The sequence below is a fragment of the Trachypithecus francoisi genome, unplaced genomic scaffold (assembly GCF_009764315.1).
Source record: "Trachypithecus francoisi isolate TF-2019V2 unplaced genomic scaffold, Tfra_2.0 Lachesis_group8, whole genome shotgun sequence".
Classification (NCBI taxonomy): domain Eukaryota; kingdom Metazoa; phylum Chordata; class Mammalia; order Primates; family Cercopithecidae; genus Trachypithecus; species Trachypithecus francoisi.
The window spans coordinates 21,472,357-21,492,575 of NW_022681473.1; the positions used below are offsets into that span (position 1 = coordinate 21,472,357).

The 20,219-nt window shown below is 37.6% G+C and overlaps 1 protein-coding gene across 4 annotated transcripts in view; it reads right to left on the reverse strand.

The window, feature by feature from the left end:
- Nucleotides 1-20,219, reverse strand: part of TTC17 (tetratricopeptide repeat domain 17) — a 159,105-nt gene that overhangs the window by 38,872 nt on the left and 100,014 nt on the right. For 3 of the 4 annotated variants that reach the window (XM_033205332.1, XM_033205331.1, XM_033205333.1), the window contains 5 exons: nt 18,301-18,560; nt 17,685-17,838; nt 13,799-13,919; nt 11,716-11,875; nt 10,704-10,787 (listed from right to left, as the gene is read on the reverse strand). In XM_033205332.1, the coding sequence (XP_033061223.1) occupies nt 10,704-10,787; nt 11,716-11,875; nt 13,799-13,919; nt 17,685-17,838; nt 18,301-18,560 (779 nt within the window). Of the gene's footprint in view, nt 1-10,703; nt 10,788-11,715; nt 11,876-13,798; nt 13,920-15,185; nt 15,991-17,684; nt 17,839-18,300; nt 18,561-20,219 lie in introns of those variants that run through there. The other variant, XM_033205334.1, reaches the window with a different exon arrangement.

Consider the following 20,219-nt stretch of genomic DNA (forward strand, 5'->3'; position numbering starts at 1 on the left):
CTCTTCTTTCCATATTGTGTATGTACATAGTTTTCACAGGTTCCAGGGATTAGAACATGGATATCTTTGTGGGGGACACTATTCAGCCTGCCACAGATCCCTTTATTGTTATAAAATATTCCACTTTAACTCTAGTAATGCTTCTTCTTATAAAGTTTACTTTCTCTGACAAGGGTATAGTTATATAGCTGTTATTTTTTTATTTTATTTTTAATCTAGCCCACATTTAATTCTTAAGTTACACAGTCTTTCTCCATTTAACTACTGATGTACTTGGGTCTACATTTGCCATTGTACTATTTGTGCTCTACTTTTATATACCTTTATCTTCCTTGACTTCCTTTGGATTAATCAAATGTTCTACATGATTCCATTTTCCTTCTATTAAGTTACAATTTAAAATAATTTTTAGTTGTTAGCCTAGAGCTTAAAACATGCTTTTTTACTTATTAAAGCCAATGCAAATTATTACTTTTACTACTTGGCTGATATCAATTAAGCCTTAGGACTTTTAAACTCCATTTGCTTCCCTCTCATCATTAATGTTACTGTTACCATGAATTTCAGATATACAGTACATAAAATTGAAACTCCTCAGGGTGTACAATTATTATTTTGTACAGTTACTATTCATTACATATGTTTCCCAGTGTTCTTCATTCTTTCTTCCAAGTCCATATTTCTATCTGGGATTATTTTCTTGATGAACTTCCTTTAATTTTTCAATGCAGGCCTACTGGTGCCAAATTCTCTCTGTTTTTGTTTGTTTGAACACATATTTGTCTCGCCTTAATCTTTTAAGAAGATTTTGGCTAGTTTAGAATTCTAAGCTTGCAGTTTTCTTATTCTTGCACTTTAAACATGTTGTTACAATGGCTTCTAGTTTCTATCATTTCTGTTCAGAAGCTAACAGTCTCATTGTTGCAACTGTGAAGGCAACTGGTAAATTAAAGATGGGCTACATATTCTTTGTCACTACCATCAGGTAGAGGATATTTTCCCTGTCTGTAATTTTGAGCAGGCCCCAGGACTTGCTTTGAAAGGCAGCATGGATGAAGTAGTGCTGCTTCAGTTTTATGCACAGGCTCTAAGAGGCCTGGCCCGGATGCTTCTGCTTTCACCCTCTTGGAGCCCTCAGCCATCATGTGAAATGGCCCAGGACCCTGCTGGAGAGGGAACTGCAGCTCTGCCCCAGCTAATGCAGCCACCCCAGTTGAGGCACCAGACATTTGAGTACAGCCATCTTTGGTGGCCAGCCCCAGGGGAGTCCCCACATGTCTGCAGTTATGTAAATGACTCCAGGTGAGACCAGAAGAAATGCCCAGCTGAGTTCAGTTCAGCCTGTAGAATCTCAAGCAAAGAATAGTTTTGTTTTAAGGTAGTAAATTTTGGGGTGATTTGTTAGGCAGAAAAAGAAAACTGAAATAGTATTTCGTATTTAAATAGAGCATTGCCATGGTAGAAACTTAAGACACGTAGCACTAGTTTGAGGACTGAGTTATAGACATTTGGTGGAAAAGCAGCAGAGACTACTAATGGAAGCTGGAAAACCACTGAGGAAATAGGTATTTCAGGCTGGACAGAAGCCATGTAATCTACTGACAAAATAAGTGAGACTGTATCTTGGAAGATGCAAAAAGTACCTAGTGAAGTTATATATCTGGCTAAGGTTTCCAGGAAGAATGCTGAAAGTGATAAGCAATTTTTCAAAAAACACCTGTAGAAAGGTATTAAAAGAGAGAAGAACTAAACAAGGAACTGCTCAGTTTCAAGCAGAATTTAGAGGAACATACTTTCAACCTGGGACTTGCAGGGTTACAAAATAAAACTTTCTCGTTACCAGCTTCTCCAGCAAAAGGTTCTGAAGTTAAAAAAAAAAAAAAAATCCAGAGCGTTAACAGTAGGACTATGGTCTCAGGGTCAAGATAAAATAAAGGACATGCAATACAACCTTGTTACTACTACAGATGCTCCCTGACTTACAATGGGGTTACGTCTTAATAAACCCATCGTAAGCTGAAAATATTAAGTTGAAATGCATTCAGTACACCTAACCTACCATACATCATAGCTTAACCTGTTATTGCTTAAATGTGCTCAGAACACTTACATTATGCTACAGTTGAACAAAATCATCTAACACAAAGCCTATTTTATAATGAAGTGATGAATATCTCATGATTTACTGAATAGTGTACTGAACATAAAAAATAGAATGGTTGTATGGGTAGTTGAAGTATGGTTGCTACTGAATGCATATTGCTTTCATACCATCCTAAAGTAAAAGAGTTCTAAGTTGAACCAATATAAGTTGACGACCACCTGTACTTCAGAAAGATTTAAGCCAGTGCCTAGTGGATGCTCTCAGTTAGACAAAAGGCATCTAAGACTCTAAAGGGTATCATCCCTGATTCACATTCAAAGTATATAGAGGACTTCTTGAAGAAATTTGTGGGTGGGGTGAGTGATTTATAATTTGAAAGTCCACAAAGCTTTTTAAAGAAGTTGTGCCAGTGTGGATAACTGTGCCAGTTGGGACAGAGCCTAGAAGCAGGCTGAGAAAGCTATTCAGCTACAAAAATAGGAAATTTCTCGTGGACAAGGAAAGACAGCTCAAAGAAAAAGTCAAGAACTGAGAAACAGAAAAGGGAGCCAACTTCAGAGAACCAAAATAGACTAATCAAATGTTCCCTACCCCTGGAATTGGGGGAATTGGTGACATACAGCCAGATGGATTTCACAACTGCCATGGGATTGCTATATGCCTTCAATTTCCTCTCTTGTAAATTTAGTCAATTGATGTGACATCATATCCTTGCCATAACAATGTAGGTTGTATGTGCAGGGGTGGATTAAGACCAATAACTTTTTTTTAAATTCATAGGTTTACAGGTGAAGAGAAGCTGTATCTGAGGAGTCTCTTCCATACACAGGAATCCTCTTATCTGAGGGGAATATGTTCCAAGACCCGCAGTGTATGCCTGAAACTGTGGATAGTACCGAACCTTATACACACTATTATTTTTTCCTATATACATACCTATGATAAAGTTTGATTTACAAATTAGATACAGTAAGAGATTAATAATAAAACAATTAAAATAATACACTGCAATAGAAGTTGTGTGGATGTGGTCTGCATCTTTCTCTACCTCAAAACGTCTTATTTTACTGTACTCATCTATTTTTGAACCTCAGTTGACTGTGGGTAACTGAAAACCATGTAAAGCGAAACCCACAGTTGAGGGGGAACTACTTACTGTACACAAGTAGACTCTGAGCCTGATGCCATAATTGGATGGGACTGTGGGGTTCTTGGGGTGGGTGTCATTTTGCATGTAGGAGGAATTTAAATAATTTGAGCCAGTAGGAAGACTTGGGCAAATGAGAGATGCCCTAAAATTCTATTTGCCCTCCTCTTCACCCATGTCTTATTAAGAAGTGAAGTCCTATCTGTTTCCTTGAATCTCAGCTGGTTTTGTGATGACTGGCTCTGACCAACAAGAATGCAGTTGAAATGATGCTGTATCAGTTTCTAGGCTTTGAGAAGCTGGGCAGATTCTGTTTTTTACCCTTCTGAAGCCCTGACCCATCACGTGATTATTACTGTGCCAGAGAGACCATGTGGAGCTGGAGAGACCAGATGGACTTGGAGGGATCACATGGTACTTAAGAGACCATGTAGAGACAGAGCCTGGACCGCTCCCACTCTTCCAGGCTTCCCCAGAGGCACCAAACATGGGAGTCAAGAGCTCTTGGGTGTGCAGCCCCAGCAATGTAAGTGACTTCAGGTGAGATCAGCAGAAGTGTCAAGCTGAGCCCAGTGCAAACAGCAGAATTACAAAGAAATAAATGGCTGCTAAGTTCTGTAATTGTAAACAGCCATTTGTTTGTTTGTAATGATAGGTAACTGATACAGAAATATTATTTTTCCTCCTGCCTCTTAAGCTTTTAATTTTCCTAGGTGTGCTTTTCATTGTACCTATTCTGCTTGGGGTCTGCTGAGCTTCTAGAATCTGTAGGCTACCTTTCACCCATTTTGGAACATTCTAGCCCATTTCTTCAAATATCACTTCTGCCCGATTCTGTTACTTCTCTATCTCCCAGACCCTAATTATATGTATGTTAGATCTTCGGAGTTTTTCCATCAACGTTTCTTTATGCTCTTATCAATCCCCACATTCCCTTATTTTCTCTGTGGTTCTGTCTGCATATTTTTTTAGTTCACCAATTCTGGTCTGTGCTCTGTTCAATCTGTTATTAAACCCATTCAAAGAGTTTTCATTACTCTGTTTTTAAATTCTAGAATGCTTATCTGATTTTTAAAATAGTTTTTAGTTCTCTGGTGAAAAGGTACTTCTTTTCATCTACTTTCTTCATCTTTTCCCTTATTTTTGTGAATATATTAATTGTAGTTACCTTAAAGTCCTTGTCTACTGAGTATAATATCTCTATTATCTGTAAATCTGCTCCTGTTGTCTACACTTTGCCTTGTCATCAACCATACCTTCTTGCTTCTTTGCATATCTAGTATTTTTTTCTAAAAATTGTATTCTGGTCTTTCTGTATAAAAGAACCACAGCAGCTCCAGATATTAAAATATTTCATCAGGGCAGTTTTTCCCTTCATTTTATGAGGCAAAGAGGTTGTAAGACTCATCAACTCATTCCTGCCTGATAATGAGTTAGGTGGGGGCGTGCAGTTTGGCAAGACTCAGTCTGTCTGGGTCATTCCTGTTCCTTAGTTGTGGCACACCAGGGATTCTGATTATTAACTAAGCTAGACCTAATTAGACCTAATGCTAGATTAGGAACTAATTTAGACCTAATCAGAATCCCCAGAGTGCCACAACTGAGGAACAGGAATGACCTCAGGTGTCTGAGTAGGTAGGTTAGGTGTGTGTCTCCTCAGCCCTAAAGACTTCTTCCTGTTAAGAGGTCCCCAGCTCACTTCAGTCTCACATCCAAGTAGTATCTAGATGAAAATCCTGAGGGGAAAAAGCCATATGATTATGGCTGGCTCTGTCATTCGGCATCTCCTTATTTCCTAAGCAGTGCGAGATGGAGATATTTCACCCTACCTTTCCTAAGTTTTGGGCCTAATCCCCCAGACTCCTGTGTGGCCTTAGATCTAATCAAAATGCTCTTTGGAAAACAACTGGTCATGTGTTTGATTTCCAATCTGTTAATTCCACCTTGAACAACTGCTAAAAGCTTTACTACTTTGTCTTTTTTTCTCAGTAATGGCTTTCTCCCTAGGCTGAGGCCAGTTCTTAGCTCATACCCTGAATCAACAAGCGCTGGCGGCACAGGCAGGAAGACACAGCTGGCAATCACCACTCACTTTGGAAAGGTTCTTCTGTCACTAGTAATTTAGTTCTTTCGTATCTTGTTGCTGGCCTAGTTCTATGATAGCTTTAAAAACATGATTTTAGAAGTTTATCTGGTTCATTCAAGTTATTGTTAAGGCAGTGACCTGCCCTGACCTACTACATCCTAACTGGAATATTACTTTTACATGTGTATTAACTTTTAATGTTATTTGACTAAATTCTTATATTCTTTGTAGTTGGTCTTCCATGGATTCTTTTGGGTTTTCCAGACATATGATTTTTATCAGATATAGTAGGCAGTCTGAATGCCTTTGTCTATATTAATATATTCAAACTCATGTTGAGTAGTAGTAGATAGAGGGGACATTCTTGTCTGGTTCTTGACTTCAGTGGAAAAGCATTTAGAAGGCACCTAGTAAGGTCCTGGCTTTTCTGCTAAGTGTGTGTGTGCATGTGTGTGTGTTATTGTGCCAAGAAAAGTATCAATTCTTAGAGTTCTTAACCTAAGTTGGTACTGAATATATCCAATGTTTGCACAAGTCTGGATATATGATTTTTCCCCTCTATCAATATGAAGGATGATATTAATGGTTTCCAAATAGTAAATCAATTCCGTATTCCTAGAGCAGCCTTTTAGTCATGAAGTGTTTTTCAAAATATGCTGTTAGATTGTTTGCTATTTTATCACTTTTGAATTGATAACAAGTGAAATAGGTTAGTAGTTTTTTTTTTTATGCCAAGTTTTTCAGATTCGGGGAACAATGATACGTTTTCTTTGTAAAATACATTTTCTTTTTTTGATACTCTGAAATATAGCAGCATTGGAAATTTTTGGTCTTTAAAGGTTTGTAAAAGTCCTCTGTGAAGTCATCTGGGTCTAGTGTGCTTTTTGGTTGGAGTTAACGATTTTTTTCCATTTCTTCTATGGCAATCTTTCTAATTTAGATGCTGTTTCTACTGAGGTCATTTTTTCTGCATTGTAGGTTTCTAAAAAATATTATTTCACCTAGGTATTCAAACATATTTGAATACATTATATGTTTTGGTCAAACTAGTGTGATTCTCTAAATGTCTTATTTTTATGGTCATGCCCCCGTCTTTCAAATTTTACTTTGGCAATCTCATTTTCCTTTATTAGGTTAGCTAATGATGTATCTATTTTACTGATACACACCTCAAACTCAACTTTTGGATTCATTATTTCTTCTGATTTTCTGTATAACTAATGCATCTTTTTTCTTTCTTAATTCTTTTGCTTTTAGTTTGGTTTATCTTTTCATCCCAGTTTTGGCTGTTTAATTCATATCTTTTCTTATTTTTCATTTTTACTGCTACAGGTACTTAACGCTATGAAAATTTCTCTGAAAACTGTTTTAGTCTGTTCTACAGACTTATTTTATTTTCATTTATCTTCAAGAAATTCTACATTTTTTAGTTTCCCTTTGACTCAGGAGCTGTTTAAATGACATGTTTTAGAATTTCCAGGTAGGAGGGCTTTTATATTGTTATTTATTATTATTATTATTATTTTGCATTCTGGCCAGAAAATGCTACTTTTATTTTTTTCCTTGGAATTTGTTCACTGCTCTGATACAATTTTCATGAATGAATATTCTATGTTCAAATGACAAAAAGATGTATTTCCTATTATCAAAGTTCAGAGTTTGATATATCTAATAAGATCTACCTTACTGATTATGCTATTTAGGTCTTTTATATCCTTATTAATTTTTTGTTTGGTATTACGTGGTATATTTTAATGTTTCTGTGAATCTCCCTTAGTCTCTGCTTTATGACATTTGTTTCTGCGTTACTGGATATATAAATACTAATAATTATTACAAGTTTATTGTCAACTGTAGTCTTTAGCATTATAAAGTATATTTCTTTGTCATTTCAAGCTTTTTGATCTAAGTTTTTCCTTGTTAGGTATGGAGATCATAAACTTTGAACTCTTATTTGTATTTGCCTTGTACCCTTTATCCATTCTTTTATTTTTACCTTAAATCTTGTTAAATTCTATTTGGATGTTTCTTGAATATAGGATGTTTGGTTATGCTTTGTTAAACAATTTGAACATCTTGTTCTTTTAATAGTTAAGGTAAGAACATTTGCAATTATGGATATAATTGTTTGTCCTTGGTCCCTTGAATACATCTGTTTAATATGTATACATGTGTATTATTTTACTATATTGTCTATCTTATTTGTATACTGTGTCTTTTCAGGTTATCTTTTGGTATTTAGGAAGGCTTGTATTGTATCTATACAGTAAGGTCTTTATATAATACCATTACTCTCCCTTCCTTCACACTTTTTTTGGGCTATATTCTATTGGTCCCCTACTACAAACAGTATAGAAATTACCTGTAACCTTTTCTTACATTTCTACCTTTCCTCTCCACCAGCATTTAATTTGAAGTATCATTTTTTAATTCCCAAGCAGTACCTATTAAGTAATCAGTGAGCTTATTTCATCTCTCATATATTCTCCTATTCTCTCACCATTTTTTGATAATTGTACCATAACTAAATTTTCAGAGCTCAAACAATCCCCAACTTAGGATTTTTCAACTCTGACAGTGTGAAAGCAACAGGCATACAGTAGAAAACAGTACAACACTCTTGTGAGCTGTAGCTGCCAGTCAGCCACATGATCACAAGGGTAAACAGCTGATACTCTATAATATACTGTGCTGCCAGATGATTTTACCCAACTGTAGGCTAATGTAAGTGTTCTGAACACATTTAAGAAAGGCTAGACTAAGCTATAATGTTTGGTATGTTAGGTGTACTAAATACATTTCAACCTATGGTATTTTCAACTTAACTATAGGTTTATCAGGATGTAACCCCATGGTAAGCTGAAGAGCTTCCATAACATACGATACTGTCTTGCCTCTCTTAGAGTCATTATTCACTCTTGGCTCTATAGACAATTATATAATGCTTGCTACTAGTCCCTTATACCAATGCTGCTCTGGTCATTTTCGCTGTCTGAAGCTTATCTCTAGACAGTCTTCTCAAGAAGGGGCTCATGGAAACAATATTCGTTGCATGTTAATGGCAATTTATCTGTGGACTCTATATTGATGGTCGGTTTGGTAGCACATAAAATCCATGGCTCATCTTTTTTTATTCTTTAAGTATCCTAAATATGTTACTCCATTGTCTACTAGAATCAAGAGTTGCTGTTGAAAAATCTGATTATATTTGTCTTCTTCCTTTCTTTCTTGCTTTTTTATTTTTTTAATTTTTCTTCCAAGATGGAATAATTTTGCTTCAATAAGCATTGCTGTTGACTGTTCTGGATCACTTTTCTATGGCACACAGTGCACCCTTTTAACAAAATCAGAAATAGAATAAGACTCAAATCTTATTTGAATATAGAGCTTAAAATATGTTCCTCTCTAACATAGTATCTTCAATTTTTCTTTAACTCTCTATTTTATTTTAGTCACTTGTCACTTCTGTCCTCTATGTCCCTTTCTGTGTTTGTGCTGTATTTCTTTTGCTGCTTCTTCCAATTTTGTCATCAGTTCTGTGACAAAATTTTTCTACTACTGACCTGTTTGTCCTGGCACTCAAGTTTAATATATTTCAGTTTTCTATCTCCTGTTTTTGTATCCATTGCTAATCTTTCTCCAGTGTTTTTATATTTTTGCTTTGTGTTCTTTATTTATGCAGATGACTTTATTTTTATTTTATTTTATTTTTTAAAATGAGACAGGGTCTCACTCTGTTACCCAGGCTGGAGTACAGTGGCATGATCATGGCTTACTGCAACCTCAATTTCCTGGGCTTAAGCGATCCTCCCACCTCAATCTGTCAAGTAGCTGAGACCAGAGGTGTGTGCAAATACTTTAATTTTTTTGTAGAGACAGGGTCTCGCCATGTTGCCCAGGCTGGCCCAAACTCCTGGGCTCCAATGATCCTCCTGCCTTGTCCACCAAAGTGCTGGGATTACAGGCATGAGCCACTCTGCCTGGCCTAATATTTTAATCCACGGAGAAAAGTTTAGTCTGAATTATAATGTGTTCCATGACAATAGTTTCCTGCTGTGTGTTCTTTGGTAAGTTTTGCTGCTTTTTCCTATGGTATTCATTCATTCATTCATTCATTCATTCATTCTTGAGACAGAGTCTCACTCTGTCACCCAGGCTGGAGTGCAGTGGCGTGATCTCGGCTCACTGCAAACTCCGCCTCCTGGGTTAGCACTGATTCTCCTGCCTCAGCCTCCCAAGTAGCTGGGATTACAGGTACGTGCCACCACACCCAGCTGATTTTTGTATTTTTAGTAGAGATGAGGTTTCACCATGTTGGCCAGGCTGGTCTTGTATTCCTGACCTCAAGTGATCCACCTGCCTCAGCCTTCCAAAGTGCTGGGATTACAGGTGTGAGCCACTGGGCCCAGCCGGTTTTCTTTTATTTTTGTATCAGTGCTGTGTCTGCTCTGTTTTTATTACTCAGGATTTTCCTGGTTGGGCTACTTGTAGAAAGTTCCTTCAGGTAGTAGAATTTTGCTGATGTTTTCTGAAATTGCTAACCCTGCCTGACTTCTGGTACAATTCATCCTGCATGGTTTTTGTGTGGATCATAACCACTTTTGGCAATCCTTACATTTTTTTGAAGCCTGGGGATCATGTGCTTGCTCTAGTTTCATTATAATTGGGGTCTGCTGATGATTTTTCCATGTGCGATATCCAGAAGATGAAGGAAGTTGCTATCTCACTATCTCACAATGTCACATTCATATTTGAAGTTGGGTTAATTCTTTAAATGACTATGCTAAATTAGCTATTTAATATTATACAGTAGTAGAGAGATTCTTAGTCATAAAGTAATAAAATTAAATTTAAAAACCCCTCCTCTTTACACAAATATCACACAGAAGAAGAAGAGGAGTCTTACAATCTCTCAGTGATATTTTCTGTAGGCTCTATGAAAATGCAATTTGGTAAATATTTTGTTTCATGATTTCAAGAGAAAAGACATTTCAAAGTGTGTTTCCCATCCATCATCCAAAATACCAATAATTCTTCACCATCAGAATAATATCTGACTTATTTCATATACCTAGATTCCATGGTTTCCAACACTAACACCTCTATACACACATACTGGGGTAAAGAAAAGAAAACTGACTAGGTAAGTTTCACCACAGAAGGTAGGCAAAGAGACAGAAAAGAATATTACCCAAGTGATGGAAAAAGCGACTGAAACATTCTGAGGGGAGTTATTTTACATTATCCTTTTAGCCACCAAGTGCTAAGTTACTAACAGAAGAGGTTAGAGACACTTAGGAGCAAATAACCTAGAAAAGAAGTTAGAAGGAGGGCAATTGTTCCAGCTTTTCTGTGGGGTGACTTACCTTTTCCAGAACTTTGGCAATTCGGGTGCCAATTTGTTCAAGCGACTGTTGTGGATATTGGTCTTTGCCGAGATTTTGTAATACCTGGAAGGAAGGAAGATGGCAGATTAATAGAATGAAAACAACGCAGGATCTAGATGATACTGCTAATGCTGAGGTGGGCACCATACAGCACAGAGGCAAAGTTTTTCTGGGATACATGCTGTGGTCCTACTGGTAAGGTAAACTATGGAAGATACATTTAAGGCTGTTTTAGCATCCCCTCAGCTCTCCCACATTTAACAAAAATTACAGAATATAAAACACATTCATTATAGCAACATTAGACCACAGAGTAAATGAAATAAACTGTGTAATCTTGTCATTCAGACATGTAAAGACATATAGAGAGGTATTAACCACTTTTAACACCTTTATATGTCTTTCAGATATTTTTCTATGTACATTTTCTCACAAAATATTGAATTATACTATATACTGTTACCTATGTTTTCACATTATATATTGTGAAAATTTATTCATGTCAATAAGAATATTTCTATATATTTTCTAATGGTGCCACTGTATACTATATTACTTCTGTACCAAAATTTATTTAACCAGTGCTCTACTGTTGGATACTTGTGACACGTATTTCCAATTCTTCTAGGTAGACGCTTTGCTAGGTATATATTGGGTCTGCCTTCCTTACCTTCCTTCTTAAAAATGTCAACAGGAGAATTAACTGCCCTAAACATTTTTCTCAAGAGTCTGTATTTGGTGGCAAGGCAGAACTACTCCCCTTGAGGGGTAAATCAGGATTAAAATTCCATGGTCATAAATAAAAAAGGACTAATAAGCTCAGTCCAAGGGCCTGAAAGAAATCAGGCTTGGCCCAAATTCACCTAGGTGATGTCTAACTGAAAAAAAAACCCTATTTTTTTTTAAAGGCCTGGTCATCTGTGCTTTCCACTATCAATGTGCATCCTAATTGTGAGGCTAAAAACCAGCTTGAACGAAGTTGAGCACTCACTTCTGTTAGCTGACTCTCCCCTGTGTAGTGCAGGCTGGCTCGGTTGGAAACCCCATGCAGGTGGTCCAGGGTATGCATACTCGTGGGGAGATTGCCATTGCAAAGAGGCTCCATTGCTGGCTGCTGTATAGGGGTGGCAAAGTCTATGTGTTCTGTGATGCTGAAAAATGGAGATTACCACATTAGGAAATTTTTGAGTGGGTGCGAAGAGAAGAGAGATAGCATTAACAATCAGCTCATCATAGCTTCAACATGCTATCCCCTGATTTTAAACGAGGTGAGTTTTCTTCTAGGATTTCTTCTTCCAAGATATAAGTGGTGATAAATACCCACAACTGGTTATTATCTTTTAGTTTTCTTTTATGCACAGCAGCACATTCCTCCCCACAGAAAAAGTTACCTAAAGCTTAGACAGTAAATTTTATAGAGATAAACAGCCGTACATTGTATTTAGGTGTAAGACTAAGTACTTCCTTTCATTTTCCCACCATATACAAACTATTATAGACTATCATATGCACTAATATGACAAATTGGCACTGCCATGTTTTACTTGCAGCTATTTAAAAAGTCTAACAATTATTAGGCAAACATTCACTCATTATTTATTTACAGCCTATTACATGTCAGATACAAGGACTATAATAATGAGTAAAACATAGTCAGTCCCTGCTGTTATCATGTTCATTTTCTTGTGAGTGATTCATTTATTACATGTGATAAGTTATAAAAGATAAAGTATGGTGCAATGACAGTACACTCCAGGAGGGTATATGTTGCCTCTGCACTGGTGGAGGAGGGAGGTAGCTAGTAAAGGATTCTGTGGAGGTAAGATTAAGTTGAGGCCAGAAGGTTTAGTATGAATTAACCAGCTGAGAACCCACAGTGAGAACAATGCCACAGACAAAGGAGACACCACGTGTGACAGTCCTGGCAGGAGAGAGGGCAAAAGAGAGGATGAAAAAACAGGCAGGGAGCAGATCAAGAAAAGCAGATCAAGTCCACTTTAAATAGCAGTAAGAATTTCCTAGAGTGCTTTAAGAATGATTTGACTTATATTTGAAGAATTCTGAGTACTGTGGAGAGAATAGGTTGAACAGAAGCAAGAGTGAATAGAGCAAGAGGACCAGCTAGGAGGTACTGGATGAACCGGTGTAGGGATGGTTATGCTCTGGTTTGAGGAGGCAGCAATGGAGACGGAGAAAAGTAGGTGGTTTTGAAAAATACTCAGGGAGTAAAAGTGCTACGAATTAGTAACAGACTGAATTTGAAGAGCAAGGGAGGAAAATTGTTAAGGATAACTCCCAGGTTTTTGGCCTAAGCATTGCTGGAGCTATTTACTAAAAATAGGAAAAGAAAAAACAAACGAAACAATAATTTTTTAATATGGAGAGTGGGCAAGAAAATTATGATTTTAGTTTTCCTGAGCATGGGATGCCTGAGTGCAATCTAGACAAGACAGGTCAGGGAGACAGACAAATGAGTTGAAGGCATTGTAGAAAGGTCTGGTATGGAGATTCAAGTTTGGGAGCTGTTAGTACATCTGTGTTGATTAGAATTTTGGGAGTAGATCAGTCTGACTAGACGTGATTACAAAATAAGAAGGCTTAGTGGTAAATCCTGGGGAACTCCAACACTTAAAGGGTAGAAAAGGGGCCAGCAAAAGTGAGTGAGTGTCCAGTGAGGAGAAAGCAGTTATTAGAGGCACCTAGTATGTCTTGGTAGGTGTTTGCAGATCTGGATTTGCTCTGGCTCCCTTACAACTGCATGATACTCATGAGAAACTATGGGTTTTGTGCTTCTATAAAGAGGATCCAGGCTTCAATGCAAACTAAGCAGGTTATACATGGCTGCTACATAGTTTACGAAGGACAGGTGAAGGCACCGGGAAGGGAGGCACACTCACTGCTTTGCTACATTGGGTTGGGTCCACCTGAGGGCCATGGTCAGCATGGTCATCCTTTGAAAATTCAGCTCTAGAAAGGATAACTTTTCTACTATCTGCTAAGAGGGCATCCTTAAAGTCAGCTGGGTTCAGTGGAACTCAAATGCCATAAAGGAGGGAGAGGCTTAACATACTTACTCAATGTTTTTTGAAGAAACTGCAAGCCAGGTACTCACGATGGCAGTCAGCTCTACCCAGCGGAGTTTGAGGCATTCGTCTGGGCTGGGCCATCCCAGACGCTGGTAGTCACGTTTTTTTCCTGGAAGGAAAGTATGCCATGAATCCATGCGATTGCGAAGGAACAGAACCCAAAGGGCCTTATACCCTGATGATTACTTCACCCAGATTGGTGTATTTGGAGGTGCTAGTCATTCTTGTAGTCTTTAGCATTTCCCCCATCTATGGTCTAATTAAAATCTTGTCATTATGCAGTGGGACTAAAGATCATCTCTGAGTAAAGACAGGTGGAGAAGTAAGAATAAATGAGTCCTTTGGTGGATTTAAGACTGAGCAACATGAAATAAGGGTTAAGGTATTCTTCAATGTTAACATTCTTACCAAACTTAATTTTTGCCCCTCTGTATTTTGATTTTATAAAGACAACTCCAACTTAGTAGAAACGTACATCCCTAAAGCAGGGTTTCTCAACCTGGTATTATTGACATTTTGGGCTGGATAATTTTTTGAGGACCTGTCCTGTGCATTGGAGGGTGTTTAGCATCATCTTTGGCCTCTACCCACTGGATGTTGGTAGCACCGTTCACCAGATAAAACAACAAAAATGTCTCCAGATATTGCCAAATGTCCCTAGGGGGGCAACATCATACCCAGTAGAGAGAACCACTGCTATAAAGAAGAGCAGCAGGGAATAATGATGTTAATGAAAGATGATCATCTCCCCCCCAACCCCCGCCACACCACCACACTCCAAGAACCAGCCTGGTTATCATCTATTTGAAGAGCACGTCCTGTGTATTCAGATCCCGTGCTAAGTGCTTTACATCCTTAACCTCATAAGTTTTTTTCCATTTTTCTTTTTTTTAATTAGAGACAGCACCTTGCTTTCTTGCCCAGGCTGGAGTGCCATAGCATGATACTAGCTTTCTGTAGCCTTAACCTCCTGGGTTCAAGTGATCCTCCCACCCTGGCCTCCCAAAGTGCTGGGATTATAGATGTGAGCCACTGCATCTGGCCTGAAGTAGGTTTTAACCCTCATTTCTCAGATGAGAAAACAAGAGACTCAGAGAGACTAGGTGACTTGCCCAGGTCACTTGGCTAGCAAATGGCAGAGTTGGGATCCTGATCCAAGTCTGTTTTGATTCTAACGTGTATGTTCCCAATCAACAAGCTATTTAAAGCTACAAAAAATTTTACAGCTCTGTTTATCAATATCCTTCGTAGGTACTACTTTTTGGGTCTGGGCGCTTTACTTACATCAAATCCCCAAGAAAAGAGCAGAACTGTCTTGTCTGGGAAGGGTTTTCTGAAGGAGTTATAATGGAATAGGCAGGAAGGAGAACTTTAGTTCTGTATAGCACTTTTTATATTATAGGAATTTACCAACAGTAGAAAACTGTTTGAGGTACAGTCAGGGGTTTAGATTGAGATTTTAACAAAACAGAAAGGAATAGTTTTGAAAGAGTTTCAAATTAACTCTCTTTAAATTAATAACTTAAATAAGCCATAATTTTCACAAAAAAATCTTATTTTTCTTTTACATTTAATCATTTCATTTGAAAAATATTTATTGAGCACCTGTTATAAGGGGCTGAGAATCATAAAAGACACTAGGGGTACAGACAGGAATAATAAGACGGCCTGCTCTTGAGCTCACAGTCTAGTAAGGAAGGTAAACATAAACAAATCATTACAATACAATAGGAAAAGAGCTAGAGCAAAGATATAGAACAATTGCACAGAGGAAAGAGTAACTAATTCTGCCTGAAGGTAACATGGAAGAGATGGCACTTGATTTTGAAGTTTAAGGATGAGGGATATTTTAGCACGGCAGAGGGCAGAGGGGGCATAGGGCAGAGGGGGCATAGGGCATTCCAGGCAGAGGGAACAGCATGTGCAAAGGCACTGAGGTAAAAACATGAGCATGGTTGGTTCAGAGAATGGTGTTGAAGAGTACACAGAGGCGGGTTGTAAAGGGTCTTGTACACCACACTAGGAAGTTTGAATTTTATCCTGTAGGCAATGGGAAGGCTTCAAGCCCACATCTCTCCATCTGGTTCACAAGGATATCATAAGAGGCTCTGTTAAATGCCTTGCTGAAATCCAGTTACATTATGTCTATGGCACTTTCCTGGTCTTCCAGTCTAGTAGCCCTAACCAAAAAAGGAAATGAAATTAGTTAAGCATTATTATTAGTTCTTAGAAAATCTACAATGGCTCTTAATGATCTCCATTTTTCCCCCATGGGCTCACAAACTATTTAATACTTTGCTTTATAACTTGGTCAGGATTTATCATGAAGCTGATTAGTTAGCAGTGAATAGAATCCATACTTAACTGAAAACTGAGATTTTGAATCTCTCTAGTATTTCTGTCCTCTATGCTTTAGAGCTTTTCACTTTAATGCCAGTAAGTGGTTCCATGATCCCATTTACAAGTACATTCAATGCCCTACTTGGGCCCACCAATTTGAATACGTTTAAAACTGCTTAAGTGCTCTCATATCATCTCAACCATATTCAGCTTTAGTTTTCACTTTTATAATAAATTTTTAGTTTTTTGTTTATAAAAGTAATATAGGCTTATTGTAAAATATTTAAAAAATGGAAAAGTCATACAGAAGAAAATAAAAATCACCTATAGCTCTGTTAGCACCCAGAGATGACCATTTATAACATTTTGATGTATTTCCTCCTACTTTTGTTTCTATGTGCTTGTTTATTATACATATTTCATCAAATCTAAGATGCTGCCAACTGTAAACATACATTATTTTAAAGGATTTAAGAAAGAAAAACAGTGCCAATTATTATATAAGATACTATCAACTCTAAGATGTATTCCAATTTCAGAGATATTGAAATGTGAAAAAAATGTAGTTGATGAAATACAGCATAATGATTAAGGTATTCTCTACATTTACTACTTTATAAATTGCTTTTCTTAGTATATTATCAATATCTTGGCTGCATATTATGCAGCATGGACGTGTTATGATTTACTTAGGCAATTACAACATTCAGGTTGTTTACAAATTTTTATTATAAGCAACCCCACGATCAATATCTTTCTACTTACATCTATGGCACTTGTAAGATGATTTACTTAGGGTAAATTACTATAAGTAGAATAATTGGTATATTTTTAAATTTTCTGATGCGTCTAGTCAGACTACCCCAAAATTCACTTCATTTAAATAAAATGTGTGTTACACATTTAAAAACAATTTGATAATCAAAACTTGTATCTTACTGTTTATGCCTGCACTCCTTTGATTGCTGATGAGGTTGAACATCTTCTCAAGTTTAGTGGCCATCTGTGTGTGTGTGTGTGTGTGTGTTTGCCTATGTACTGCCTATGTACGATGCATATATTTTATTGAAATACTGTATGCTGCATATTGATTTGTAAGTGCTCTTTAAATGATATTGATACCCTCTACTTATCATATATTCTGTAAATACATACAAAAATAATCTACAAAAAATACCCTGCTTCAGTCCTTTATCTTATTTTGTGGTGCTTTCCAGTGTCAGAATTATTATTTTCTTTCCCTCTCTCTGCCTTAGAAAGTTCTTTCCACATGGAAAGAACATGTAAATATTCACCTAGTTTTTCTTCCTTTATGATTTATTACACATAATGTGAAATCCACTGGAATTTTCATTTCCATAATGTTTTAGCGTTTGAACACTTTTTTCACTGATACAGAAGACAGGCTGGTTTCTTGATCACTTTGCCCCTTTATCATCTCATCTGAACGATTTCAAGTTACAAATACAGCGTCTGTGAGAAATGAGACTGACATCTCAAACAAGAAATTGGCATATTAAATATTCAAATTTACCTTGTGGCCCAGGAGATGCCACCTTGGGGCCAGTGATCTCCAGGTTTGCTTGGTAACGATGTCCATTTTCTATCTGACTTGTTTCTACTTTTTTCCCAGGAGTTTTCTTATGATCTCCTTTGGGTTTCTTTACACGTTTGACCTGGAATGTAATCTGGGAAACAGAAACATGTTAGGGACAAATGAGACCAGTGATCAAATCTGTAAATGACTTCTGAATACTAGTTAAGAATAACCAAGTCCTGTGCTCAGGTTCTCTCCTTGAATTTAACTCTTAAAGACCTAAATAAAAAATGGTTAGTGAAATGAACAAAATAACCTAGTCTTGAAGAATGTATAGGAGAAACTGAAAAGAAAGATGTCTGAACTGGACAGTTACAAGTCTGCAGGCTCTGACTGTGGCTTCACCCATCCCATTTCCTCCTGCCTCCCAGAGGAGCCAGCAATACATAAGTAACATGAAATGCTTCCTCCCAGTAAAATTCCAATGTGAAGGCTGTCCTGGAGTGTGCAGCCAAGTAGTGCCACACATCCAACAGAAACTTCCACTTTGCATACTAGGATCCCCTGAAGGACATGGGCTACAATTTTGTGAGAATTAAGTTGACAAACTTACCCATTCTGTTGCTTCATCATCTTCACTTCTGCAGTCTCCGTAGCAAGAGCTTCTGGCCACTCCATCCTGGGGACCTTTCTTCAGCACCCGTATTCCTTGTAAGTCTAGACGACGCCCTTTCATCTCCAGTGCACCCCCAAAGCCTTCCAAAGGCCATGCCTGTTGAAATTCATCCACCAAAGCTAGTATTTCTTCTGACATTTTGGTTTCATCTGAATTCTCCATCTCGTCAGAACCATTGCTCTCCTCAACCACCGTACCTGAAATTCAAGGGCCACCATGTTAGTAAAAGGTACATAGTACTCATTCAAGTCCTTGGGTGACTCCAACCCTGCTTTTGGAGAAACGTTTTGGCTCTGCTTAGAGGCATTTCTATAGCCCAATGTGATAAAAATACCATTCAGCATCTTCAAAATACGTAATAAAATACCAACTTTGTCATCTAGTGTTTGCCAAAAGCCTGGCTGAGAACAGTGGCAGCTACACAGCAGGCAGGCAGAGATTCTGTTATTAGTGAGTATGAGGACAGGTATGTGATATACTATTTTTTAAAAAAGATCCACTTGCTCTACATTCAAAACATAGACGGCAAGGATGAAGCTTATTATGTTATTTAATATATGGGATTCTTCAAGGTTTATTCAAATATCTGGACATAGCTGTGTGTCCAGACCATACAGCTGGCTTAATTGACTTAACTGAAAAATGATTTGTTTAATGGAAAACTATCCTACTTCTACACGAAGGCTCCCATTTTTCACTAATGGCTGATATAAGAAATAGCAATACACTACAATAATTTCTTTCTAAAATGATTACCAAGATATTATTTAGGTGGCTCAAGTCTCTTACATAATACCTCAATGGAAGACTCTCAGCGTAATGGCCTAGCAAAAATTCTCTCTCTTGAGAACTCAGTATGTTTCCTTTACTATCCAATGAAGGCTACACAACCTTCTTGAGTTTTCCTCTATGCTTGAATAACAAGGAAGCTCAGGAAAATCAGCCCAAGTTTCTTAATAGAAGGCTTTCTTTTAAAAAATTCTGCACTACTTAACTTTTCCTGTTTATTTTGTATTAATGGCTGGATGTTACATTGTGCATTCCATGAAAGTTATCCCTAGTCCCTTTAGGAAGTAGATAGGGTACAAGAACAAATAACAAAACGTCTCCTTTTGTACCATGTACCCACAGGAAAACCTGAGAGCTCTGGGTTGATACCTCACAAAACGCCAGTTTCATTATTCTAGTGCAGTAATCTTCAGTTGGTAATTCTGGCTTGTTCAGGGATTTAGAACATGGTATCACAACCATGCACCACATAATGAAGTTCTGGTCAATGATGAACTGCATATACCACAGTGGTGCCATAAAATTATAATACTGTATTTCCCCTGCACCTTTTCTGCATTTAAATACGTTTAGAGACGCAAATATTTACCATTGTGTTACGCTTGCCTACAGTGTTTCAGCACATAAACGTGCCGTAGAGGTTTGTAGCCTAGGAGCAAGAGGCTACACAATATAACACGGGGGCACAGTAGGCTATACCACCTAGCTTTGTGTAAGTAAGTACAGTACACTCTATGATGTTCCCACGATGGCAAAATCACCCAAGGACGCATTTCCTAGAACATATCCCTGTCGTTAAGCAACACACTGGACAAAAATCATGCTGCTTAGCTACAAAGAGTTCTGCAAACCCAGTAACCCAAGGTTACTGCTTCCCTGTGCTCCTAACATACGGTAATATTTATCATTATTTAAAAATTCTGAGAGAGAGGGGCTTTCATCAATGGAAACTGATATTCAAATGAAGAGAGAATACGGAGCTTGCTGCAGGCTTCTGTTGCTGGTAGCCATTAGGCTTTTCTAAAGGCTGCTGGGGTTGGGGCGAAAGCAATTAAAAGAAATTAAAT